At 49.2% G+C, this 25,525-nt stretch overlaps 8 protein-coding genes across 8 annotated transcripts; 2 read left to right on the forward strand and 6 right to left on the reverse strand.

Moving 5' to 3' along the window:
- Window positions 1-599: 599 nt before the first annotated feature.
- Window positions 600-1,420, reverse strand: EPUS_07287 (uncharacterized protein; the record flags this gene model as incomplete). The annotated part of the gene is made up of 3 exons (XM_007806693.1): window positions 600-779; window positions 1,030-1,145; window positions 1,246-1,420. The coding sequence occupies 3 exons, from the start codon at window positions 1,418-1,420 to the stop codon at window positions 600-602; spliced, it is 471 nt and encodes a 156-aa protein (XP_007804884.1).
- Window positions 1,421-3,709: 2,289 nt separating this feature from the next.
- Window positions 3,710-5,407, reverse strand: EPUS_07288 (uncharacterized protein; the record flags this gene model as incomplete). The annotated part of the gene is made up of 3 exons (XM_007806694.1): window positions 3,710-3,918; window positions 3,998-4,811; window positions 4,865-5,407. 3 exons carry the CDS (start codon window positions 5,405-5,407, stop codon window positions 3,710-3,712), a joined length of 1,566 nt encoding a protein of 521 aa, XP_007804885.1.
- Window positions 5,408-5,796: 389 nt separating this feature from the next.
- EPUS_07289 (uncharacterized protein) lies at window positions 5,797-9,668 on the forward strand (the record flags this gene model as incomplete). The annotated part of the gene is made up of 2 exons (XM_007806695.1): window positions 5,797-5,851; window positions 5,899-9,668. The coding sequence occupies 2 exons, from the start codon at window positions 5,797-5,799 to the stop codon at window positions 9,666-9,668; spliced, it is 3,825 nt and encodes a 1,274-aa protein (XP_007804886.1).
- A 1,226-nt stretch (window positions 9,669-10,894) lies between these two features.
- EPUS_07290 (uncharacterized protein) lies at window positions 10,895-11,797 on the reverse strand (the record flags this gene model as incomplete). Its single annotated transcript, XM_007806696.1, has 1 exon — window positions 10,895-11,797. The coding sequence occupies one exon, from the start codon at window positions 11,795-11,797 to the stop codon at window positions 10,895-10,897; it is 903 nt and encodes a 300-aa protein (XP_007804887.1).
- A 65-nt stretch (window positions 11,798-11,862) lies between these two features.
- On the reverse strand, window positions 11,863-12,318 carry EPUS_07291 (uncharacterized protein; the record flags this gene model as incomplete). Its single annotated transcript, XM_007806697.1, has 3 exons — window positions 11,863-12,093; window positions 12,148-12,204; window positions 12,256-12,318. The coding sequence occupies 3 exons, from the start codon at window positions 12,316-12,318 to the stop codon at window positions 11,863-11,865; spliced, it is 351 nt and encodes a 116-aa protein (XP_007804888.1).
- Window positions 12,319-14,801: 2,483 nt separating this feature from the next.
- EPUS_07292 (uncharacterized protein) lies at window positions 14,802-18,115 on the reverse strand (the record flags this gene model as incomplete). The annotated part of the gene is made up of 4 exons (XM_007806698.1): window positions 14,802-15,036; window positions 15,090-15,591; window positions 15,663-15,970; window positions 16,020-18,115. 4 exons carry the CDS (start codon window positions 18,113-18,115, stop codon window positions 14,802-14,804), a joined length of 3,141 nt encoding a protein of 1,046 aa, XP_007804889.1.
- Window positions 18,116-23,269: 5,154 nt separating this feature from the next.
- On the forward strand, window positions 23,270-24,067 carry EPUS_07293 (uncharacterized protein; the record flags this gene model as incomplete). The annotated part of the gene is made up of 1 exon (XM_007806699.1): window positions 23,270-24,067. The coding sequence occupies one exon, from the start codon at window positions 23,270-23,272 to the stop codon at window positions 24,065-24,067; it is 798 nt and encodes a 265-aa protein (XP_007804890.1).
- A 181-nt stretch (window positions 24,068-24,248) lies between these two features.
- Window positions 24,249-25,319, reverse strand: EPUS_07294 (uncharacterized protein; the record flags this gene model as incomplete). The annotated part of the gene is made up of 1 exon (XM_007806700.1): window positions 24,249-25,319. One exon carries the CDS (start codon window positions 25,317-25,319, stop codon window positions 24,249-24,251), a length of 1,071 nt encoding a protein of 356 aa, XP_007804891.1.
- Between the last annotated feature and the right edge of the window lie 206 nt (window positions 25,320-25,525).

The following is a 25,525-nucleotide window of genomic DNA, read 5'->3' on the forward strand; positions in this document are numbered from 1 at the left end:
CGGGTGTATTTTCTGGACGTCGAGTCATGGGTGTTTGGGGCATGCAGATGCGTAGCATAGCACCGTATAGCATGATGGACTGACTACTTAGCAAGGTACTGCTATCTGAGGAAGATGACCACCAATGCTTGCTTTGCCGCTGAATACTAAGTGGAATTATGATCTTGGTCTTTTGCGCATATGTATTTAGCACTGATCGATCGATCGGTCTGTCTGTCTGTCTGTCTTTCAAACGCCGCAGATATACGTATGCAAATGCATGCAAGCCCAAATTTCACAAGCTGGAGATCTATCGTCACCACGGCCACCACCACCATCCCACCCATCTACACTGAACAAGAAGAACAAGAAGTAGAATTCCTCCCTTTTCTCTCCCAAGTTCGTTGAGACTTTGAAAAAAGAATAACCCGCTACGCTTTTTGTCATTGTCTCAACTCTTCTTTACACACGCACCAATCCCCCCTTCCCTCCCGCCTCTATGTGGAAATCCCCCTACCTCACTATTCCCACCGTCTCGCTCGCTCCCTCTGCATATTCCTCACCTATTCGTCCCAGCAGCCCCCGCCCCTCCCTTCCAACCAGACTCGGCGGCTTTTTTTTTATTGCTTGTCGTTCACCTGCAGATATTTGTAGGCTGCAAAGGCGAATGCGCCGCCGAGGAGGATGATGGCGTAGAGTCCGACGCCTAGCGATGTGGTGGAGGAGGAGGAGGAGGAGGATTCTTTCGGCCCGGCCGCGACGTAGGATGTGCTTCCGGTTTTGGGGGCTGGGTCGCCTTCCTGTGGGGGGGATTGGTTAGCGGGTGAGTGAGGATGGGTATGTGGTGAGGAGGAGGTGTTTGGTGTGGTTGTTTGGGAGGGATGGGGTTTTGGGGGGGAAGGGATGGATAGGTGGGAGTTGGTGGGGTTAATTGGTTGTAGTTGTTGTTTGTGAGGTCTTTTTTTTTCTGACGGAGATGTTGTTTGTGTGGCTGGTGCAGTTCGGCAAGGGCGAGAGTGAGAGAAATGTTTTCAACTGTAGCAGACGTACCTCTCTCTTCAGTGTTCCGACTTTCAGGCCGTCGAGGATCTCTCGCGCCTCATCCGAATGGCCGACGTCTTCTTGCGTCTTGGCCGCCCAGGTCGAGCAGGCCTTCTTCACCGCCACTGTGTATGGGCAATTTCAACGGTTAGCAAAGTGTTTCCCAAGGAAGGCGAAGTTGTTGTATGTAGTGTAGTGTAGGAGAATATGCCGGCTAATTGGCACAGGAGTGTGATTGAATTGGCGAGAAGGGTTGAGGGGCCTCTGGGGGGAGGACGTACGGATGCTCGTCGACGAAACTGGAGACATTGTAGACTTTGTTGTGGATGACGAGGTAGAGATCTTTCTTGGAGGAGTGCTGCGACACTTCCGCGTAGGTGATTGCCTCTGTTCCGGACATTGTGGTCGAATTTGAGACAATTGGCGGTGTGCTGCTGCTGCTGCTGCTGCTGCTGCTACTGCTGCCTGGAGGGGGACCGACAAATTTTGGCGTACCAGAGGAAGGTTTGAACGATGAAGCAAAAGAGATCGGAGGCTACGGGTATTCTCAATTTGGACCGGGCAGACCGAGGCTTGGTCGGGATTAATCCAGGTATTTACTAAGCTGGGTGAGTTGGAGATGAGGAAGATTCCTGAATCGCGTTACAGACCGATGGGACCCTATCTGGAGAACGTGTCCGCCTCGTCCGGCCGTCCAGCCGTCCAGCTTTCGGACGTTGTGCGTGCTGCACAGCTTCCTGAAGCGGGATGCCAATTACCGTATACTGCTTCCGTCCACCATTCTGCACTGCATCTGTCTTCACAACCATTACCAGGGTGTTCCATGTACTCGCGGCAACAATTAAATATAGCACTTCCATCTACCAGACTTTCCATCTGCTCGGAAAACTGCCCGCCTTTGCCCGCAATGCACAAGGCCCGATGCTGGGCATCAATAATGATTACTACTAGTAGTACTGGAGCAGCCTCCTCGGGATAGAAAGCAGGCCATATTGAGTAGGTAAGCTACTTTATCGAGCCTCCCCCCCATTCCGCCCACCAGTCCACCCTGCAGCGATTGCCAGCCTTGCAATGCTGAGCATTCCACAAGTGTTGCGAACCCTTGGCGCCTGAACTGAGCTGCAGTGCTGCTGCAGTGTCCGTCTATACTGCCTTCTCCAACAAGTAGTAGATTACCGTAAAATCTATATCAATCAATAGCCATCGGTCTGTTGATGTCTGCTAATCTTGAAATCAACTGAGGATGAGACTTATAAGACTTCTACGTAGAATAACAACTCGAAGCAAATATCCTTAACATCTACGAAAACGAAATTTGGGAATCGTAAGGACACCCGCTTCATTTGAAATAGAAACTGTAACAGATTACAAGCCTCTATGGCCTTGAAGATCCATTTCTCTATCTCAATAGACAACAGCAGCAGCAGATTCTCTGCTCGCCGAGACCCTCGCAACACTTTTTGGAACGCCACAGCAGTGTCAACTCGCGGAGCCCAACGTTGCATCTTCAGCCCACATATCCACCAACGCTGCCAGCAAATAGAGAGCAATGGGCCAATGCGTCATGCAAGCCTCTGCCTGCAACGGCGATCCTTTCGGACATGAGTACGATACTCGGTAGCTGGACTTCCAGAACTGGAGCCGTTTGTCCAACAGCGTAGTATGCAGTTAGCACAGTCCGCGGCATGAAATACGGAGTATTCTTAGCACATTCCCAGGAACAGGGCTGGTTGCCAACGCATCGCTTCCGCTCCCTTCTTCCAGACGCTTTCTGTTGTCTTCATCACATAATAGCCAGCTCAATCTTTACCACTTGGCTCACCCTCGCGAAGCTGCTGGCTTTGGCTCGGCAGCTTTTTTGACCCCGATTTACTAACTTAGCTCTAAGCTAACAGCTCTTCTACCCGGAAGACCGCAATACTACCTAAGTTAGTACGTACCTCATGATAGCTCAAGTACCGTTCCGATTACTCAATGGGTATCTGAACTTCCGTATACAGCGCCTTTGTCCACCGATCGGTCATGCAGACATTTGCGGTCCCGGTCCCGTTGCTAGTTGAGCTTGGACCGAAGGACCATACTAGGTACCGAACTACTTGCTAACTAGGTCTTTTTTCCTCTGGATGGATAGTTGAAGATATATACGCACACACCCACCTACTTCCACAAGTACTGTCGTTCAAAAAGAATGACGAGACATTATGCGAAGCTGGTACAAGTCTTCTGTCACCGGAAGCATTGGAGATACAGATCGCTATCCAGTTCGAGGTTTGGAACCCTACTCCGAAGCCAACCCCCAAGTACGGAGTACTGGCTTGTAATCTTGTGTATCTACTTCAGCACTGCTGTAACTGACAGTTCACTCGGATTCTCAGTATTGATAGTGGTCTGTTATGTAACTGAAATTATTTTCATCATTGGGGCTCGTGGACCCACTAGCAGGCTGTACGTGAAGACCGGAAGAAATATCCTCATCCCTGTGACAAAGCCGTCTAAACTCGCTCTATGCAATGTACAAGTCGGATATCTTCGCTGGAAAAAGAACACTTTTGATGAAAAGCAAGACACTGGTTACCTTCCGCATAAAGACACGCGCGCCCTTCAGCTCCAAGGGACAAGAGCCGTGAACCGAGATTGTTTCCGAGACGAGGGAAGTTGAGTACAGTTCGAGTCCAGATTGGTGACATGCTTATTTCACACCCAGCACCTTGAGGTCAAAGATGAGTTTCGAGTTCGGGGGAATCTTCGGTGGTGCACCTTTGCTGCCGTAACCGAGATTTGCGGGGATTGTCAGTCGTCGCTCCCCACCAACAGCCATGCCCATTACACCGATATCCCAGCCTTTGATAACCTCGCCAGCACCGAGTCTGAAGCTGAAGGGTTTACCTTTTTTGTTTGCTGTAGAAGTAATGGGTAAGCATACGCTCCAATCGATAGAGAAGGGCATTCTGGAGCCAAATAACATTGCGCGACTAACCATCAAAGACTTTGCCGTTTTCCAGCTTGCCAATGTAGCGCATCTCAACATGACTTCCTTTCTTCGCCTGTGGTCCACTGCCCAATTTCCGATCATCCACTGTCACTCCTTGCATGTCTTTCACCCCAAGAGAGCCGCCTGGCTGCTTGGTCTCTTTCGGGGTCTCTTTCGAGCCATCCTTCGAGACGTCTTTTGATGGTGGTGTGGCTGAGGGTGTCGGACCTTGCTCTAAATTCTTGGCGAACTGGACTTTCTTCTCGCCGTTGCTGGCGGCTTCCTTCTTCTCAGTCTTTGACTCCGTCTTTGAAGTGGCTGTCGAGGGTGTTTCTACTGGCGCAGCTTCTCCGTCATTCTTTTTGAGCTTCTTCAACTTCTTTTTCTGGCTCTTGCTAAGTGGCTTCTCATCTCCATTTGTGGTGGGCTCGGACGGCTTGATCGACTTGGACATGATATCGTCAAGATTGGCCTCGTCCTCATCCGAGTCTTCTGCAGGCCGCTTGTTCTTTCCTTTGGTAGCTGGTTCGACCAATTTTGGGGCTTCTTCATCGGTATCAACTTCCATTACTCGAGGATCAGCCATGTCATCAAGCTCGTCGCTTTCTTCTTCATCTTCCATGTCCTCCAGCGCATCGAGTTCGTCCTCATCTGGAGAGAGGTCGTAGTCGTCTTCTTCCTCATCCCCGTAAAGTCGGGCCTGGCCGTCGTCGATTGGAATGACATAATTGCCTGTGAGATGGACCTCGTGTGTGCCAGAGACTTTGAAGAAGATCTTCTCATCTTCGCCCACAACTATATCAAGAGGCTGCTGGTAGTGCTGCACCATGTCAATCTCGGATCATGCGCTGCTGAGGAAAAACAATCACTTACCTTCTCAGGATCAAGTGTGCAGATGACGACTTCCTCTAACTCCAGACTATCTTCATCGTCATCAGCTTCTTCGCCGTTTTCGGTCGCTTTGCCTTTGCCTTTCATGATTTTCATAAGAGCACTCTTAGCAGCGGCCTCCTCCTCGGAGTCATCCTCTTCCTCTTCATCATCAGAACCCTGCTCGGCAATTGCTTTCACAAGATCCAGCTTATTCGGCTTCTTCGCTTTTGACGGGTCACTGGGGCCACCATTTACCTCTTCCTCTTCTGACGAGCTCTCCTCAACTTCATCACCCTCCATCTCATCGTAGTCTGAGTCTTCTGAGTCGTCATCCCCGAATAACTCCGCAGGTACGCGAATAAGCTTCAATGTAGCTCGAGGTGTCTTCTTCTCGTCACCTTCCGCAAATTCTGGCTCTGCAGTAGGATCAATGGCTGCCATTGACAGGCGAAACATGGCTGCGAAGTCTGGGACTGCGGGGACCATCACATCGCCTGCAGGGACTTTCATGGCGTAAACCGCCACAGGCTGAGTGCCTGACATGATGTCGAGCTATGTGCTGCTATCAAAACAGACTTAGTAGGAGGACAAAGTGCTGGAGTTGTCTGCTTTTCCGAGTCTGTGAAAGCGTAGAGATATTTTTGAGCTTCTGCTCTGACGAAGAAAAATCGAGGCTGGCAAAAAATTAAGGTTTTGGGAAGCTCCAATTTTTGGCGGCCAGCCGTTTTTACAATGTGTTCTCCGTACAGTCAAGGTTTGGAGGTAACATACTAGTAATACGCTGTAATCTTACGAATCTGGAGGGGGATTGTGGCGTCATCGCATTGAAAGAAATACCCTACAAGCAGACCGCCTCCGGAAATTGAATGATACGGCGAGACTCTTGCAACTGAACGATGGTGTTCGATGATGAGTGAAATATCTGGCCCACCATGGGCTCCCGATTAGAAGCCAACTCTGCAAATGTACGCAAGAGGATTGAGAACCGTGAGTCTCGGACCTGCTGAAGCATGCACGCCCCTGACAATTTCTAGATACATTCGACGATGAGCAAGGGGAAGAATATGAGGCCTCCAAATTTGGAGGGTTTCCCGACTATTTTCGGCGGAAAAAGCTCAAGCTTCAGAACCTTGATGTGGAGCTTCGGTCTCGGTCAACTCACAATCCACATATCTTCAAAGGAGTCGTTGCACACGTCAATGGCTACACTCAGCCTTCACTCAACGACCTTCATACTTTAATAGTGAGCTACGGAGGTGGATTCATGCAATACCTTGATGGCAAGACAGCCGTTACGCACATCATCGCAAGTAATCTGACGCCTAAGAAGAAGGTTGAATTCGCCAGATATCGAATCGTGAAACCTGCATGGGTGGTGGATAGTGTCAAAGCAGGGAAATTGCAGCCTTGGGATGCATATAGAGTGGTTGATGAGGGTGTTAAGCAGAAAGTACTTGGATTCGACAACGGACGTGTTGTCAGCCAATCTAATAAACTGCAATCAAGCTATCGAGAGCAAACAGAGTCGAGTTGGTATACGTCGCAAATACGAAATGATGCCGAAGGCCCCGTCGAGGATGCTCCCTTGAGCGAAAGTACAGAAGCTAAGCCAGAATATCCGGACCCAGCTCCTACCGCACAAACTCGATTGCTTCCTCGTTCGGAATCATCAGCTGGGAGTGACACCTCTGCTGCTATACTAACACCGACAACGCAAAATGACGTAGGCTTCCTGGTTGACGAGTTTGGGACAGAGGACGTGGACGCGGAAGCTGGGGTCAAGGAAAGTGAGCTGATGGCCGTCAATCAGCAATCGTTTCCCGCAACAGTGGAAGGAAACGCCACTTCTGATATGAGAGAAAATTCTGCAATCAGAAAACGTTGCACCTCTTCCGAGGACCCTATGCACAATTCTGGTGTACTTGCGCAGCAGGACACTGCAATTGGGAATGGAAAACCAATGCTTAACGAATCGAAAGAATCGCCCCAGGAACGAACCATGGACTCCTTGGGAAAGCGTAATTTAACAGCAGAAGAGCATAATGCGCGGCTACTGTCAGATCCTCACCTTGCTAAATCGAGTACAGCAAATCCAGACTTTCTAAACCAATACTATCGCGAGTCGCGTCTTCACCACCTGTCAACCTGGAAATCAGAACTGAAGGCGCAACTGCAAGCGCTAGCAAGCGAGCAGACCTCGTCTCAGAAATCACGACAGAAGCGACCCCCCGGAGCAAGAAGATATATCATGCATGTTGACTTTGACAGCTTTTTCGCGGCTGTCAGTCTTCGAAAACATCCGGACCTTGTGGACAAGCCTGTGGCCATCGCTCATGGCGGTGGACCTGGATCTGAAATTGCCAGCTGTAATTATCCAGCTCGCAGCTTTGGCGTCAAGAATGGCATGTGGATGAAATATGCTTTACAGCTCTGTCCGGATCTCAAAACGCTGCCTTATGACTATAAAGCTTATGAGGAAGCAAGTCGACATTTCTATGATGCCATCATTGCCACAGATGGCATAATACAAAGTGTTAGTATTGATGAAGCTCTGGTCGATATAAGCAATCAGTGCATTGCTGCGGGCGGTAGCGACGGAAGAGGTGTTCTGGAAGGTTCCATCTATCGTGAACAAACAAAGGCTGACAAGATCGCGAATCACGTACGAGCTTTGATCAAGGAGAAGACGGGCTGCGCAGTCTCAGTCGGTATTGGCAACAACATACTCCTTGCCAAGGTTGCACTCCGAAAAGCGAAACCTGCAGGTCAGCATCAGATCAAGCCTGAAGAAGCACTTGACTTCATTGGGGAGCTTCTTGTTCACGATCTTCCAGGTGTTGCACACAGCATTGGTGGCAAATTGGAAGAGATCGGTGTCCAGTATGTCAAAGACATCAGAAGCTTGACAAAAGAGCGCTTAGTGAGCGTTTTGGGTCCGAAGACGGGTGAAAAATTGTGGGATTACTCACGTGGAATAGACAAGGTAGAGGTTGGGGATCAAGTCATCAGGAAGTCCGTCTCGGCTGAGGTGAACTGGGGCATAAGGTTTGTGACCCAACAGCAAGCCGATGAATTCGTTCAATGTCTTTGCGATGAACTCAGTCGGAGGCTGCTTGAGCAGGGGTTCAAGGGTCGACATCTGACAATGAAGATCATGCGAAGAGCAGCTGATGCCCCACTCGATCCGCCCAAGAATCTGGGACATGGCAAATGCGATACCTTCAACAAGAGCGTGGTACTTGGAGTGGCTACGAATGACAAAGCTCTTCTTGCTAAGGAGGCTCTTTCGATTTTGAAAGGGTTCGCATTCTCTCCAGGCGAATTGAGGGGATTGGGTGTTCAGATGCAGAAGCTGGAGCCTTTAAAGCCTACAGGGATTTCGGTCCCACCGAATGCTGATAGCAGCCAGCGGAAATTGCAGTTCAAGCAGCCCTCTGCTACGACATCTCAACATGCACGGAATCCTTCACCGCTCGAGAATGTTCAATCGTCTGCATCGCCAACGCTCCTCAAGAAGCCCACAAAACTTCAGCATCATCCTGATCCCATTGAGCGGAGCCCGACGCCGGAAGAACAGAGACGTCCTGAGCCCATCAAAGGCGCTCTGTCCTCGACACGTACTGAAACCTCAGACGCCAAGTACAAGCCCCTGAATATCACCGGAACACAGTTTGTCCTACCGTCACAGATCGATCCATCCGTGCTTGCCGAGTTGCCTCCTGATGTCCGTTCGAAGCTTGCTCCAAAGCAGAAACGAATTATTGACGCTCTAGTGCCACAACACCAGCCACACTCGCCTCCAAGGTCCCGATCTCAGTCACCATTTGCTTCCGTTGCAGACCTTCCTAACCAATCCCAGCTAGATCCTGAGACCTTGAACGCCCTGCCCGAAGACGTGAAGAATGAGCTGCTATCTTTCTACCACTCCGAAGCTTCAAAATCAGATTCTCCAAGCCGCCAACGGCAATCACTGCCTCACTCGCCACGAAAACCAAAGTCAGGCCTTGTAGCCAAGAAGCTGAATCTCACACCCACCAAAAAGCACAAAACCTCCACTCTCCTAGGCAGAGGCAGAGGCAGGCCACCAAAGACCATCTCGAATTCCAGCACTACATCTACCCTCACTCAGTCCAACTTCGTCGCCAATCCTATCAACAACAGCAAGAGATCCTTCCCTCGCCCAACAGAAACAGCCACAGATCACTCCGAACCAGATTCCGATCCTCAACCAGCACCACCAGCAGAGATATCTGAGTCCTTTCTCTCTGCCCTGCCACCAGACCTCCGCCGTGAAATCCTAGACCAACAAAAACGGGAACGTCTCAAACAGCGCTCTGGTCTCGACATCTCCACCTCGAAAAGACCGCTTGCCCAGCGAGCTCCGGCTGACCCACCTGGTGCAGGCCAGCGAAAACTCGTCCTTCCTCCACGCGATGAGATCCCGACCTTCACGAGCAGGAAACTCTCCACCATTGAAGAATTGAGGGATGCGATGAGCGGGTGGGTGGAGGAGTTCTCTGCTACGCCGGCCGAAACCGACGACGGCGACGGCGAAGCAGGGGATGAGATTGCGGGACCGTATGACGAAGATGTAGAAGCCCTGGCTACCTATCTCGCCAAGGTGGTTACGGTGGAAGGGAATATGGAGAAGGCGGTTAGTGTTGTCACGTGGATTGAGTGGTTGGTCGGGGAGCTGGAGGAGGAGAGACAGAGAGATGCTTGGGAGCGCGTCTTGGAGCGGCTGAAGGCGCGTGTCCAGAACGCCGTGAGGGAGCGGGGTTTGGGAGTCGTGGATTTTGGCTAGTTAGTTTAGTTAGCCGCCCTGGAGAAGGGGCATCATGATGTTGGGATATTGCGTGCAACCTGCTTCTGTTACAAATCGAATGGGTGTCGAATTCTTGGAAACTTCTTCGACCGCCACAAAAGTTGCTATGGTTGGGTGGGGGGGAAGTCTACTGAGTTGCCAGCTTTGGCTCGAATCTTGCCCGCTATAACTACTAACTACTACCACTCAGGAGTGTGTGTGTCGTGGATGGGGATAGCGGGCTTCCAATCCCAATTATTTGTAACCTCCTCGCCTCGGTGTTTCGCTCGCGGATTGCCCATCCATTTTCCCTCGGTTAGTTACCAGAGGCCTGCTGGAGTGCCATGTTGCGCCTTTGCATTGCATTGCATTGCCGCTGTGTGCGTTTTCTCCACTGATTACGTTACTGGCGCAGTAAGGAGTCGAAAATATTTTTCTCCTCTTGGTCACTGACTATTAGTATACAGTTAGTTTAGTTGGCTTTCTACATTTTCATTAAGGCACGATCAGTTTCTCTATCTCTCTCTCTGTGTCTGTGAAGGGGCTTACTAGTTATTATATAAATGACAAGCTCCCCCACCCATTTAGTTATCTTGATTCTACAAAGCAGAGCGAGCATCGAGAGGGACAAGAGCTATGTAACCAGAGAATACGTCTTAGACACAGACCAGAAAAGAAAGAGTCACGTGCCACGAATGAGATATGCTCGGCTTCGACTATGTCAGACTGGATTGAGATGGGCATGATTGAAAGCAGCTGACTTCCATGGAGCCGTACCGAGGTGAGACACGACCGCATTGAGATAGAAGAAAATAAGAGGAGGCGAAGGAGATAAGGGTCTGAACGAATGAGAGCTGGCAATAATGGTTGTATATGGGCATGCCAAAGGCTGCTAGGAAAGGGTAGGAGGCGACCACGACGCGACTCCAGTCCACAAGCCTCACGTAGTGAATTACAAGGTTTGAAATCGACTCAGCTGAAACGAGCACTTGGTGCATCTTGGTTTATTGCGTCTTGCGAAGGCTCAGTGAGAGCGTCTAGGATGGTCATGGTATGGGAGCATTTTTCTCCCTTTCCAGTTGCCACCGGTATTTTTGACGAGTGACCTTGTCCTGTTAAGAACCCCGAGCGACATGGATGCTATGGCTGCACCAGTTACAGCTCAGGATCCCCAAAACATAGGTAGCATCTCATGATCATTGGCGAGCGCTGCTCCATCCTAGTCATCACATGATGACTTCATTGGCAACATCGCGCTTCAACTCTTTGTAGGGTAGACAGACACAATTCTGCACCCGAACTTCATCTCCAACTCCACATTCTTTGCCAAGGATTGTAATGCTTTGGACTTTTACGCCATTTTTGACGATGCTGGTGGTGTGATTCCCCACAGGGGTAGGGCTACCCTCGACTCTTGCCCAGGCCCCAACCCTGCTGTTCCAGCCAATAATCGAGTACAGAACACAGGCATCATGCTTGATTTCAGCTTCTTCCAACACGATTGACTCCTTGACTCGAGCTCCAGCACCAATGACAGCCTTTGGCCCAATGGAGACGTTGGGTCCCAGCTTCGCGGTCGGGTCAACTGTGGCTGTAGGATGGATGAAGACTGGCGGGAGGATGTTGGCTGACGGTGCGGCGAGCTCTTCCGATTGTGATTGAAACGCTTTTTGCAGATAAAGTGCATTGGCCGGGACGGCGGAGCCAGCCGTTTTGATTTGCCGCCAGAAATCTTTGGTCTCATGCACGAAAAACCGATTGCTGTCAGCCAGGTCTGAAAGTATATCCTGCTCGAGACGTAGAACCTCATTCTTTTCCGCATCATCATCTTGATCCCGAAAGAATGATGATTCTAGATTCTCTGATGAAGGATACGACACGATACGCGGCCTATCACTGCGCCGCTTTATGGCACTTCGGATCGAGGGAAAGATGCATTCAGTTGCGAAAAGGTAGACGCCACAATTGATGAGGTTGGAAATGTGTGATTCGGGCTTCTCCACATAATGCAAAACCCTCTTTGTGTGCCCATCCGAAACTATGCAACCAAAGTTCGTAGCAGCGTCATTACTGACTCTTGTGCCCAAGATCACCGCTTCTGCGTCTTTCTCCTCGAACAGCTTTAACATCTCGCCAAGTGGAAATGAGCAACACACATCTGCATTGAGCACGAAAAAGCGATCGGGGCTGCCTTTCAAAAGGCATCTCGGAAGTGGTAAAGACCGCCAGCGGTTCCTAGAGCCTGATATTCTCGCAGGTATTGAATCCGTATGTGTGGGAATTCTTTCGCTGCATCGCGGCTAAAATCACGGAACACAGCCTCGTCGTAATAACCGACCAGGATGACCTCTCGGATTCCAGGAACTTTTGCAACTGCACGCAGACAGTGCCAGATTATTGGATGGCCAGCGACATCGAAGAGAGGCTGCGCGCATTTCGGGTCAGTCTGGGATTTAGCAAAGGGTCATCCTCAGCAGACCTTGGGAACATCTAACGACAAGGGCCGGAAGCGAGTGCCACGAGAAGGTCCCCCAACCTGATTACAGAGTCAGCAATGGTGCAGGAGAAGAAATGCTGGAGTACCCACCAGGATGACAGCCTTGGTTGAGGCAGCACTCCCTGTGCCATTCCTGACAGGGACTTGGAGCATGGTACTGGGCGGCGCCGGAAAGAAATATCGAAGATCTGAGAGACGGCCCAGATAGATTGATGTTGGGTGCAGTACGGATCTATAGAAGTATCTGGACGAGAACAGACTGGGGTGATCACGTTTATAAGTTTTGGTTGATGGCAGCAGTGGGTAAGATGTGGACAGCTTGTCGAAGCTCCTATGTAACCAACTAGTCGATTGTCGAGTAACGAGTAACGAGTCAGTAACGCGCTTACCATTAGCTTGCAACGAAGCGGGCTTGGCATCCTGCACTGCTTAGCAGGAAGAGGCCCGATGGCACGTGCCAAAAATAATGATAGTTCGCGCACCCTCTTAAACAACCCACCTTTTTCTAACATCTATAGCTCTACCAATTCTGCTCAAAATTCTCAAAAATGGCTCGTACACGCAAAACCAACAGAAAAGCATGTATGCAGCCTGATCCTACGCTCATTTTGAGTCCAAAAGCCCCTCGTCAGTCAAATACAATAGTTGATACACCCCGTCGCGTATATGACTTCTTTGTGACGCGTAAGCTACTGCAGGCAAAATGACTCGAAAAGAGCTCTTCAAAGCACATAATATAGCTGAAGCAACGGGCTATCGAATCCTTAAATCGAAAATAGCGCGCTGAAGCGAACGCATCCATAATCGAGGTCGAAAAGCTATTTTAGCTCCTCACGAACGGGATGCTATTGAAACAGTCGAAAATGCTTCATTTCGCTTTGGAACTTCTACTCATTTAGCTATGACAAGCTTACTTGGCCTAGCTAACGGATCTGAACGCGCTATTCAACAAAATATAACTGAATATAGAGTGGGTACATATATAGCACAACAGAAGAAATTCATACGCCAAGCATCAATTGAAAAGCGCAAAATTTGGGGATTTGAACATCAATATTAGCATTCAGATCAATTCAAATGCTATCGATATAGTGATGAATGTCACTTTGCTTGTGCCCTTCAATAACAGACTCGAATTCATCGTCGCTGTGGCAAAAAGGCTCGAAATGCGCCAGAAAAGATTCAATTTCGATTCAAGCGGCGCAATCAAATTTGGCACGTTTTTGCGTATATTAGATGGAATTTCAAGAGTCAGCTTTACTTCTATAAGGGCTCAGGAGTTAGGGGACACTTAATTCAAGCTGATTATTCAACATTTTTGAGTGATTTTGTTGCTCCTAATTAGGGGAAGAGGATTGGATACTTTTAGAGGATAACGATAATGCCTATGGCACTCGTGGTAAGGGTAATAATCGACTCAAAAGAATCAAGGAGCAATTAGGCATCAAATGGGAAGCAAATCCTCTAGAATCGCCAGATCTCAACCCAATTGAGACTATTTGGAGGATAATAAAGCGCAGCGTTTGAAGAATCGCGGCCTGATTTAGATCCTGCAGAATTACGACGTGCTATTGAGGAGGAATGGGATAAAATTACCCTTGATGAGATCAATAAGGCAATATCTACGATGCCAGATAGGGTAACTGCTGTAAATGAACGAGATGGGTTGCCTATACCCTATTAAATAGATAGAATAGATGGTGGTTATGCGCGAACTATCATTATTTTTGGCACGTGCCATCGGCCCTCTTAAAATAATGCTAGGAGAGCCATCAAAGTGCGCTTAGACTAAGCATAACCATGATATTACTTAGAGGGTATAAGGATATACAATTTAGTCGTCTGTGATCTAATAAAATCTTATTATCTATAATGTATTTTACTGAAAGTATGATTATAATATGATCAAAATATGCCTCTCTTATTATATTAATATGGTGGTCATTTGACAGAATGACTGTCATTTCTACTAATGGCACCTGGCTCATATCTTTAGCTACCCCTTCTCCTGGTAAGTGCAGTGGCAGTCTTCACCAAGCCCAAGCTTAAGCTTCAAGTAGCTCACCCTACGAGTAAGAGCCGCTCCTTCGATCCCTATCTGTCCTTTGGAGGCGCGTATGCTAAGGTAGTAAGGGTTGACCGCTCGTTTCTGTGCATAGCATATCATTGAAACTATCTATACAGGAAGAGCGACAAGCTCAGTCAGCTATGGTGTTCCAAGAGATATGTCCAGAACAGTGAACAGCTCTTCTCAGCGCCGAAATATGATCAATGTAGTTGTACATGGGAAACCACCTCACAGAAATGCAGTAACACGAGATGATGGATGACAGATTGTCACTGAACCCGCCCAGCATGATCTCGGCCATGACAACATCACGTAAACCCCCGAACTTCGGATAGCCCAACATAGGCTCCGGTTGAAATGCAACAATGTACTCTCGGAAATGCCGATGAAAAGGCCACCCTCCAGATGATATCGAAGCGCCTGGCTAACAAGGAATCACCGCTAAACGTAGACCGAGTACAAACAGGAGACGTCGGAAAGAGCTGCCGTTGAATGTATACTAGCACGGTTCAAGAGAAACAAGAAGGATTCGATGCCTTACTTGTACCATTGTCTGGTCTCACGTGGTTCAGGTGTTGGTTGAGGAGAAGCTTGAAGTTATCCCGAGTGCAGGTCTTGGGAACAGCTGTGCCTCCAGACGTTTAAGATGCTGCATGTCACGCTTTAGTGGAGGGGAAATGTCTGCATTCCTTCCCAGGAATTCGATGGTGCGTGTGAAGAGGCCCTTCAGCTCCCTCCCATCAATAAGTGGCCGTAGATATGAATTGTAGGCGGCACTCAGGATCAACATATTGCCAAACTGACTAATTCATCATCAGCAATCTATGATCTTGAAGAGTTGTCTACTGAGACTTACGCATGCCCAGTGCCGAAGATGTTGGTAACAATGAGGCGGGGCGGCACCGCATCAAACGCTGTGGTACTGCGAATGGCCGCTTGAATGCAAGCTATCACTCCATGACGTATCTCGGGTTTCAACGCTTGCACTGTCTTCACGGGACGACTTTCGGACTGAACTGGCGATCCCGCATAACCATCGTGGTGCTGCATGCTCGCTGTATGATACTTAAGTGGGGCTGTTGGTGAGGTTTGCTGTGATAGTCGTGCTTGGCCATTGAAGGGAGATTCTGACTGCGGACAAGATATCGTGGACCAGTCATCGTGCAGAGCAGCATGCAGTGTTGGCCTATTGATGATGACTTTTGCCCCATAGTACTTAGCTCTCATGCGAGCGGCGTTGATGTCCGGAGTGAGGTAGTTGTTGTCATCCCAAGCCATCTCTGGACTGCAATTGTGTGTAATCTCGCGCCAGCCTTCTAACGCCACCATCAGGGTCTTTTGGATCGGTAGTTGTAGCGCTATGGACAGTCAGCGTTGGCGACAGCAGCATTGCAGGCAATGCCAGCGACATGATTCGACGTGTACTTACTAAGCTTTTCCTTTTCATATAACGAATTGTGGATCGAATTGAGTGTTATCCTAAGCGATATCTGAGCGCAGTAGTATTTGACTTCCACTGCTTGGACCTTTTGATCTGTCTGATACACTCCATGCTCTTCATCCGAAAAATGAATACCGTATGGCAGGTACTCATTCATAAAAGCTTCGTATCGTGAAATGCCACTTTGTGGGAGCTGCAACTCGGCGAGGATATCGCTCTCTAGCTGAAGGCAGGACCAATAGGCGTATTTCACAAGTTCCACATACTTAGTGCTGCTCTGCCCGGGAAACCTCTTGCTAAAATTTTGATCAGAAACAACGATGTGATTGCTGGGTAACAACTTACGGGTTGATCAGCACCTGACAAGCTTTACCGGCTTGTGTGATCCAATCATGGCTTGCTAGTACCTGGGCTATCTGGCCCATGTAGAGACCAGCCAGCAGTGCCGCTTGGACGTGTGAGAGGTCGTACCCTCCCCGGAGACCGCCAAGTATATCGCAAGCCACGTTGTAATAGGCCAGACCCGGAATCACGTCAACATTGTTTCTTTCAGCTTCATGCCTATCCGGAATATTTGCGACCACGACTCGCGACCTTGTGCTCAGCTGGTGATATGGTGATTCGGCTGGTGGGGAGAACGGATCTGAATTTGAGCTTCGTGGGGTAGGGGCGGAAGTTGGTACGGTGGCGGAAGAGGAAGCTGGAGGTGAAGCAGGTAAAGGGTCCTTGTGATCACAAATCATGCCGAGTGCTAGCACGAGGAGCACGATTGCGTTTCTCACAGATCGTTCGACGCTTATGGCGTTGGCTGCGGCAGAAGGACGGTACAATTCATGGCCAGGAGTGAGCGAATCGTCTGCTTCATGTTTCCTCTTCCGGTTCGGCCCCGAACGGTCACGACTGTACCTACTCTTAAATCGGACAACATGGTCTTTAATGGTCTTCTTGTCGAGAAACGGATGGAGGATATAAATGTGTTTCATGTAGCTGTGGAAATATTTGTCTACCAAGTCGGGTTCATAGTTAGGATTGCCATCGGGACCGAGGCCTCCCGGATGCTCTCCGTGGCTTGAAGGATAAGGGGCCCGAAAGCCATAACCCCAAAGAGATTCTGCAGGTGGGGAAGGCGAATCATCGGTTCGCACGCTTGATGAGCTGTCAGCCGGACTTGCTGGGCCCTGGCCGCTGTCCATTTTATCATGTCCCTCGCCTCGTCCATAGAGGCGTAATATTCCTCGACGTTCTTCTTCGTTCATGACATAGTCGGGGTTGGATTCAAGCCCGAACTCCTTGATCGACGGCCAGAGAAGTAGGTTCTGTGCTGCAGTTGTGTGACTGTGGGGAAGGGAATTTTCTTCCTTATTTGCGGTATTGGCAGGGATGACGAAGTCGACATGATTCGGCGCGTTTGTTGACATAAGGCCCTGCTGGTTGTCCACTGGAAGCCCCTGCGAGGACTGCCACGTGGCTGTAGTTTGTAACGCTGTGCTGGCTGTGGCCTGCTTCTGAGGTGACAACACTTCTTTCCTCTCATATACGTGCAAAATTTGATTTAGCTTCTCATTGGTTGCATGCTGCATGTTGCTCAACTCACGCTGCATGCTGCCCATTTCTCGTTGTAGGTTGTCGATCTTGGCTTCAAGCGCGAGTGCATTCCTGTCTTGTTTGTGGGGAGGAATGTCTCTATATGTACAATGCAAGCTATTGTCTTTGCAATGACTGCAAGGTCGGGCCTCGTCACATTTGGCCTTTCTGGTCCGACAACTATCACAGGCCTGCTGGGCCCGAACAGGCTTCTTAGGCCGTTCACGGTTGACCGCGGGATGATTCCAAGGTAGTCCTTGGTAATACGTGTCGTGAACAGGGCTAGGACCTGGACCGGGCCCTGCGGATTGAGGATAGGAATATGGGCCGTGTGGAGTTTGTTGGAATGGTTGATGTCCAGGCATCACTTCTTGACCGGTAGCAATATGAAGGCCTGTAGGATGGCTTCCATTGGGCGGTACATCAGGCGGAACATATCCGCCTCTGTTCCTGTAGTCGGGAGGAACCTGCTGCGATTGGTACGGCCCGTCCGGAAGAGTGCCATTCACGTGATGCAAGACTTGAACATTTCCATCACCGGGCGATCGAGGTTGTGCAGAGATTGAGCCGGCCCTGCTGCCATATGGCACTTCAGAGGGGTAGGTGTTTTCTCGGCTTGGAGGTGGGTAAGAATTTGAGTGCTGAGATACCTCCGAGCTCTGTCTAGGCTCGTTCGCGAAAGGTGATGGAGGCGGTGCCCATCCCGCTGAGCCAGCGCCGTAATTCGATCCAGCGCCCGAAGGCTGTGGATAATTGTGCGACGCAGGGTCGGATGCTTGCATTCGGTGATGTTGGACTGTTGGCGACGGAGCATAAGAATTTGGGCGCAAACGCTTCTCATCTTGGGCTACCTCCATGTTGATTGCGTGAGGGGATACCTAGCCATCAACTCAAACGGGAGAGTGGATTCGTCGCGAATCACAGATAAATGGCGCGTCACATGATGTTATTCAAATAGCCCAACTTCTACGCCTCTGTGGTTCCCATCACACCCTGTCCAGGGACTCGCTGTACGAGATACCGAGTGCAACTCAGCAATACTGTGATATTCAAGGTTTTGAGCGGGTCCCCGAAGTTGCTGCAACGTCGCAGAAGGAAGCCCACAATGGTCAGGAGGCGTAGGAGTAGTGAGGATTTGACCTAGAATTCCGAGAAGGAAGGAGAATGCGTAATGCAGAGCTGTCCCCCGCAGTATAACAATCAGGTGGGGAGATCTCCAATTTTGGTGACCGCTTAATCGAAGGTTATGACAACTGACAAGCAGTCCTTTCAGAGGTGAGAAGAATGAAGATGCGCAGATTATGCTCAAGGGCAATGTGCAAGGTCGATGCGGATAGAGAATGATGCACAAGCTCCAGGATGTAAGTAACGTACGATCTTGGCCGGGCTGGGAATGTCTGAAAAAGCCTCCACGGAGAAGGAGTAATTGGTTGAAGCGAAAAACTAGGTATAGATCGCTAACCTACTGCGATGGCAGGGTAAGTGGAAAAGCGTCCCAGAGGCTTTTACCTGTGCAGTGTCATGGAGGTGACAGTTCAAAGGGTGGCCCAACTAACCACAATAAACATCTTCCAGCAATCGTTAGAAGGTCACTAAGATAACTTTGCAGGGGGGGGGAGGGCGGCCCAAACAAGACCAGGGCAATGGTGGACACCACATAGTTGGATTACAGCGAAAAAATGGCTTCAGCTGATCAAACAAACTTTTGCTCCCACGTGTGGCAATGACAGTAACCGAAATGTATGGTGAATGTTTTTATGCATGCCTCTCGATCAGTTTCACGAAGGTCCACTTGCTCCCATTTTGGCTCCCCTTAGTAGATGATGGCTGTTATCGCATGGCCAAGGAGCAGGGTGTTAGGTCATAAGAATATCTACTCGAGTACTATTGACCTACTACGTACACCCGACCCAACGCGCTGGGTCCTTGACGCCGGTCATGTCGGCAAATTTATCGTAGTTACCCACAGTTGATCTGAGGCGCCATTTCGCATGGAAAGTGTGACAAAGCAGTTCTGTTTCAGCCAGCGACTCAGCTTGAGTGGATCGATTGCTCGGGCTTCACCTTTCAAACGAGAGCTGAACTCGGGCTACTGGGATAAGATTTCTGGATTAGGCTCACACGACACGTTCCGCCGAGTGAGGCTGCTCTTTGCTGGGTGCTGGTAGACCAGGATTCCCCGTCTTTTCTTCAGCAGTACTCCGTACGAGTATTGATCTCTGTGCGTACTACGTACTCTGTAGTAACGTTTGAGTGAGCTAATCGGGTTAGCAAGCATGGGCAGCAAGCATGGGCAGCAAGCATGGGCGGCAAGCATGGGCAGCAAGCACGGGACAGCAAGCAAAATTGCCAACCACGAAAAGTGCTACGTAGAGTAATTAAGTGTACCGAGTACGGTTTTGAAAGAAGGTTGCTTCTACAGCCATGTGGGTAAGATCTACGTAAACCACAATTTAGCAATGTATTCCAACCTTGATGGGTCCGTGGCTGGCCAATCAGTCTCTTTGGGTGACCAACGCGCACGTGGCTACTAGTTAGGGGGAGGTGCCCGATCTGCTGATATTTGGCGTCAACCTAGGCTAGGCAGACAGACGTCAGCATTATTGTTATTGCTAACTCCGAGTTTCGAGCGGCTATCTCAGGCTGGCTAATACTGATACCAAGGTAAACACCGGAATTCGAGCAAAGGCCTATGATTTCATAATGTAAGGTTTCCGCGGAGCATGTACGGAGTACTCCTACAACTAACAGGACAACAGTTCTCGTGCAATGCAGTTTTGTAGCCAGTGCGCTTGGTGTTTCTCCATGATATGATGTAAAGGGTGGAGCTTGCTTGTGATGGTGCACTTCACGTTCTAAATTCCTTCTTAGCAGACCCCAACTGAAGAAACCTTGCTAGAAACATGTACACGTTAGGCTAGCACTTTCCCGCTACGATAGAGCTTTCAAGGGTATCGATGCGGCAGATGTTGTTCTTCCTTGACTAAATAGAAGCAGATGGAACGCTGCTGCAAAACTAAGGTAGACTATATCGCCTGGTGCTCAGTCTCTCGTGTCAGGCTGTCTGAATTAGGTTTGGAAATCGTGGCGCAGGGTTTCAAGGGCGGCACCCGTGGACTTGGTCCAAGAAAACCTGGCTGTGGAGGCTACCAGCCATAACAACCTAGTTGTTGGCTATTCATTATTATCCTCGTACTCAGATCGCAGATCATCCATAGCGCGGCATGATAACACTCATAGTGAATTCCCACGGACCCAGGTACGATGTGAGAGCTTTTACTGCGGCCGCCCCCCGAACCCCGAGAACGTTCTCCTCACCCGATTTGGGACTGTTTCAAACAAGTTCTCAAGAATGCCTGCATGTTCTTCTCACCGAATTGTTGATGTACTGATACGAGAGTGGACACTTGTTACGATATCCTGTCAGCCAGTAGATGCAGTACAGACATCCGGCTTAATCTTCTTGACAGGATAAGCAGTACGTCAATCGGAAAATTGCCCGTCGGCGACTTCCTGTGGAGTGATCCACTTCCAAGGCCGCAGCATGCATCAGCGACTCGGCACGTGACCAGGAGGGTCTCCTAAATCGCCGCAGGTCCGACGTTTAGCCAGGTCCATGCTTTTTGTCAACTGATATCGCTCCTTCTTTGCCCTTTTGCTTCGTGCCTTCGGGATGTCCATTCTTCCAACTCACCAACAACACGTCCAGATGAGCGCCGTGGTTACGATGTGAAGCAAGAGTACGCTGCAAGAAATGTGTTCACTCAGTGCTGTTTGGACCCAGTGTAGTAACGCGTATTGGTTGGTTGCAGGTTGATGACAAACTTTTATCTTGACTCCACTTCTGCTGCAGAATGATGGGGACGAAATACGGCTGAACCACAGTAGTGCTGAAAAGAATTGAACATAACCAGTATTAAGCCTCTTACGGGCATAGCTGCCAATAGCGTTTGTCAAAATCCAAGGGATTAAGCACCATCATTACTATCGTTTAAAAGGACGCCCTTGGGGCCACCACCTCGTGATCAAGTAGAGCATTCGCTTCTACAGCCCATCCTATCGAGACTGGAACTCCTTGCTTGCTCTACACGCAGTATGTCCTAACAGGTTATAGTGCTCATTGCCTTCCATGACTCCGATCTTCTGTCGAAGCTGTGAAACTTTCAAAGAACACTGCATAGCTACGCTTCCGCACTAATGGCTTCTCTCAACATCTTCAAAGCTTCGTAGCAAAACGCGGTCATATTCACCGCTCTTTCGTCTCCTAAACCTATGTCCAGTTCCCGAGATGCTATTCTACCCTCAGCGACAGCCACTGCGACATAGCCTCTACCCAGCCGTTCAACGTCCAAAGTAACAAACTTTCAAGAACTTACGGTTAACGGTTCTTTGTTATGTCACCAGTCCGTTCGGCCGCGCCACTCTGGTCAAAGTGTACCAGTTAGATTCCATATGGTACTCGGCTTGCAGTACGCATTCGGCTTACCTCGCAGACACAGTGCCTGGCACCGAGGTTCTCGCGTACGTTCTGGGCGAGTCTGGCGACGATCTGAGGGGAAGGACCTTTATACTCGTCGCTATCGACCTGTGTCCAGCCAGCGAACTGCACCCGAGACTCCAATGTATATAGCTGGCAAGACGTAATCAGAAACGCTCGCGTGTGGATCTGAGAACCCTGCCGTTGGGCCCTCTGTCGCTGATCGTAACAGGTAATCTCAGAGGATGAAGTACATTCAGTCTGATCCGTGATAGAACCGATCTTTTGTAGATCGCTGACGCTCCTAGCTAGGAAACCAACAGAGCTGATCAGTCCTCCTGCCGCTATCCCCAAAACAGCCACCGTCTCTTTTCTTGCTTCAACTCTCCACTAACCTTACAAGCCAAGGGTCAGTAACGGGCTCAGGAAATTGGATCGACATATTGCCGAATCAAGCAAATTGTTGATTGAAATGGATTTACTCTTCGTGTGTAAGATCAGCCATGAAGGATTTTTCATACCTGTGTGATATCATCCTAGAATTAATCTTCTTCTGTTGCCCGCGGAGATGCTACTTCCCCGCTCTGCAGCCAAGGCCAGCATAAATTACTATACACTTGCCAATACGAGTAATAGACCAATGAAAATTCTCTTTTCGAAGCTTATCTGTCGATCTTGGGCACTTATTACCATCGATAATTTCCCGATGTGATTTAGACCAATCATCCATATATGGTACGCCAAAGAATTTGCTCAGACGAGCGGAGATGGCTATGTCTGATAGGAAATTGTGGATGCCTTGGGCATCAACCTAGAAGACACGAAACATTACTACGTACGTAGATCTCGATGGAAAGATTTTGACCTTGAGGACCTTAACATGCGTGGGGGTGATAGTTGCCTAACCAGCAAGTCCTCTGACTCCTGAAAATGATTCAGAATTCAGGATGTTGTCCATGCACTTTTCAAAGCTGCGTGGGCTGCGCCGTTCCCCAGAAAAGAATCCTGGAAGCTGTTACGTAGTTTGTTGACAAACTCTGGATCATTTTGCTCATCCTTCAACCCAGTCTGTTGGCCAATCGTTTGCTCGTCCAGTTTCTTTTGTTGTCTGTTTGCTCCCGGCTAGCGCTAGCAAAGAAAGAAATGTTTGCCCGGCTTTGAATCTGCTACCTACATGCTGCCACAGCTCCTATGAGTTAGTTATGAAGAGCGATTTTACAGAGCCGCGGTATGTTACTTGTAGCAGAGGACTTCGTACAGATTGCTGCCGTGAAAGCGAAGGTATATTCAAGCAGTTTGCCCTCTCGCTTGAGCGGAGTGCGAAGCACTACGTAGACAACTGTCCGGTTTCCTTTGAACATCATGCTCGGTCTTTTTCGGGGCTACATTAAGAAACCCGTGTGCTCAGTGTTTGATATGTTCTTCTTCTGGCTGTGGTCCTATAAGACCACCCAGTACCCTCCTCTCCTTGGTTGCGCATGTTGAGGTAAAGGTGTACCTCCAATCCACCAAGAGCTCTGGCTTTCTGATGAGCATGACCCAGAGGATTGTCCATCCTTTTCGACAATATTCTATCCCACATTATCACCCAATCGATAATGACTGGACTCGCAACTTTGACTTCAGGGCCCAACAAGCAGCTCTAAGCAGAGAGTTCAGCAGATTTACTATGGACAACGCAGATGAAGGGCAAGTCACACGCAGACGCGAGCAGCCAGACTACACCAAGAAGAACTTCAAACGTGCAACAGAGGATCTGCACTCATGCCTTCAAGAAGCACTCGAATTCTTTCCAAGATTCGAGACTGAGTTCAACCACGAGACAAAGGAAATTAAAAGATACAGTGACGAGAAGCTCCTAAACATCATCTGGGAGAAAAAGGTACAACGGTTTGAGAATGGACCTCGAGACACTACTGCGTCGAAATCCGCCGGCAAGCCAAATTCCCATCAGCAGCCTCACGGAGAACAACGACAACAGGAAGAATCAAGCAACAGTACTATCAGCGAACCCAGCATAACAATGTTCCAACAAAAAATTCGAACAACCGTCCAAGCCGTGCTTGAGTGTCGGTACCCAGAGCCCATAGAGGACGATAAAGGCCTTCAGATTCACATCGAAGAGATTCGAGATTACGAAGAAAGGATGCGAAAAACGGCTTGCAGGCTATACAGTACGCTTGGTAGCATTGTGTACAACGTTCAAGCATTTCGCAGGGTAATCAGGGACTTGACGACGATGCTACAAGATTTGAAATTGTACCCCCTCAAGTTATGGAAGGCTGAGGAGGACGAGCCAGAATATTCAGACGGTGGGTGGGTCAGTTCTTGAACCGGAAGGCTTCTCTCATCCAGGTTTGGTATCCTTGTTGCCACTATACTATTTGATTTAAGTAGCGTTCACGGCGTCCCCAACTTATGTGCAAACGTCTGCTTCATGGCAGAAAGATTGTTTTGTTGGATAAACATTCAGCACGCTACCCAATGTTGAACACGACTGATGTATTAGGTACTTAGACCTGGCCATTCTGTGATGGGTATCGTGAGCTCCAGACTATGTCACTCCGAAGTTCACCAGACTTACCGAAAGTTGTGCGTTCTTTATTTCTCCTTAGCACCCTAACCTCATCACCCACATGCATGCTTGCGCCTGCCATATCCTCGTGCAAAAAGCCATACCTGCCGAATACCGGAGACCATTTATTTCCGCTGTCCACCCTCCGATCCTTTTGCAGTTTCTTAAAAATCGAGCCTGCCTCCCCCGTTCCCATCTTCCCTGTGGCATGATCCACGTTCAAACTCTTACAGCGCACGCAATTTTGCGTCAGTACAAGCTTCAATGTATCACCGATTGCCAACTCAGCCCAGAAGTCCTCTTCGAAGTCTTCTTCTGCTCCTTCAATCACAATGTTGGGCCTGAACTTTGTTATGTCAATTGTTTTGTTTCCCGGGAGTCTTAGGTTGGCATTCTGCCAGCTTTTTTCTGTGATAACCAAGTATGGTGCCACATCGCTGAAGGTTAGGCCCTGCTTGACTCCTGGTACATTGCCAATGTTTGGAAGCCTACTGGTCAGACTCGATGTCCATGAGTTCTGTTCTTTCCGCTGTTGTTGCTTCCATGCCACCGAGGGCGCCAAGTTGCCTAGCAGTTCTCTTCTGTTCTCGCCGATGTACGCCAGTATGACTTCGTACCCGAAGCACTCGCTGAACCACTGGTTGTATTTCTGACCCATGTTATACGCGTTTGTTGGACTGGAGTGCAGCGTGATCTCCATCTTGTCAAGTCCTTTAATTTCTGGCTCTAGAGGCACTTCCAGGAATCTCTGCTCTGTGGAGCCTGGTTTCATGTATGTCACGATGATTTTTCCGCTGTCAGGACTTTGCTTAGACGGGTAGACAATACTGGTGAGGAATAGGCACATCTCCGGAAACTCTGACACTAGCATGTTTCTCTGCTTCAGGGCCTGTTTGACAAGCATGTAGCAGCGATCATACTGAAAGCCCCGGTATGTCGCCTCGGCTGACTCGAGGGCAGTACCCCTGAGCGATTTGATTGGGTACACATATATCTGGCTGATCTTCATGGTGGACTCGAGATGATGATATAATAACCAGGTTTACAGCTTGCACGTACATACGCAGATGGTAGCTAGATATTCAATTTGGTTGGACAGTGCAAGAAGCAGAGGGTAGTATCATTGATCATCAGAGAGATGCCTCTTCATGTCACCACTGTGTACAAGATCACAAAAGGGATTCTCGTTCTAGGAGTTGAGAAGCTCGCTGGGAT

This window comes from Endocarpon pusillum, assembly GCF_000464535.1.
Source record: "Endocarpon pusillum Z07020 unplaced genomic scaffold scaffold5579, whole genome shotgun sequence".
NCBI classification, from domain to species: Eukaryota; Fungi; Ascomycota; class Eurotiomycetes; order Verrucariales; family Verrucariaceae; genus Endocarpon; species Endocarpon pusillum.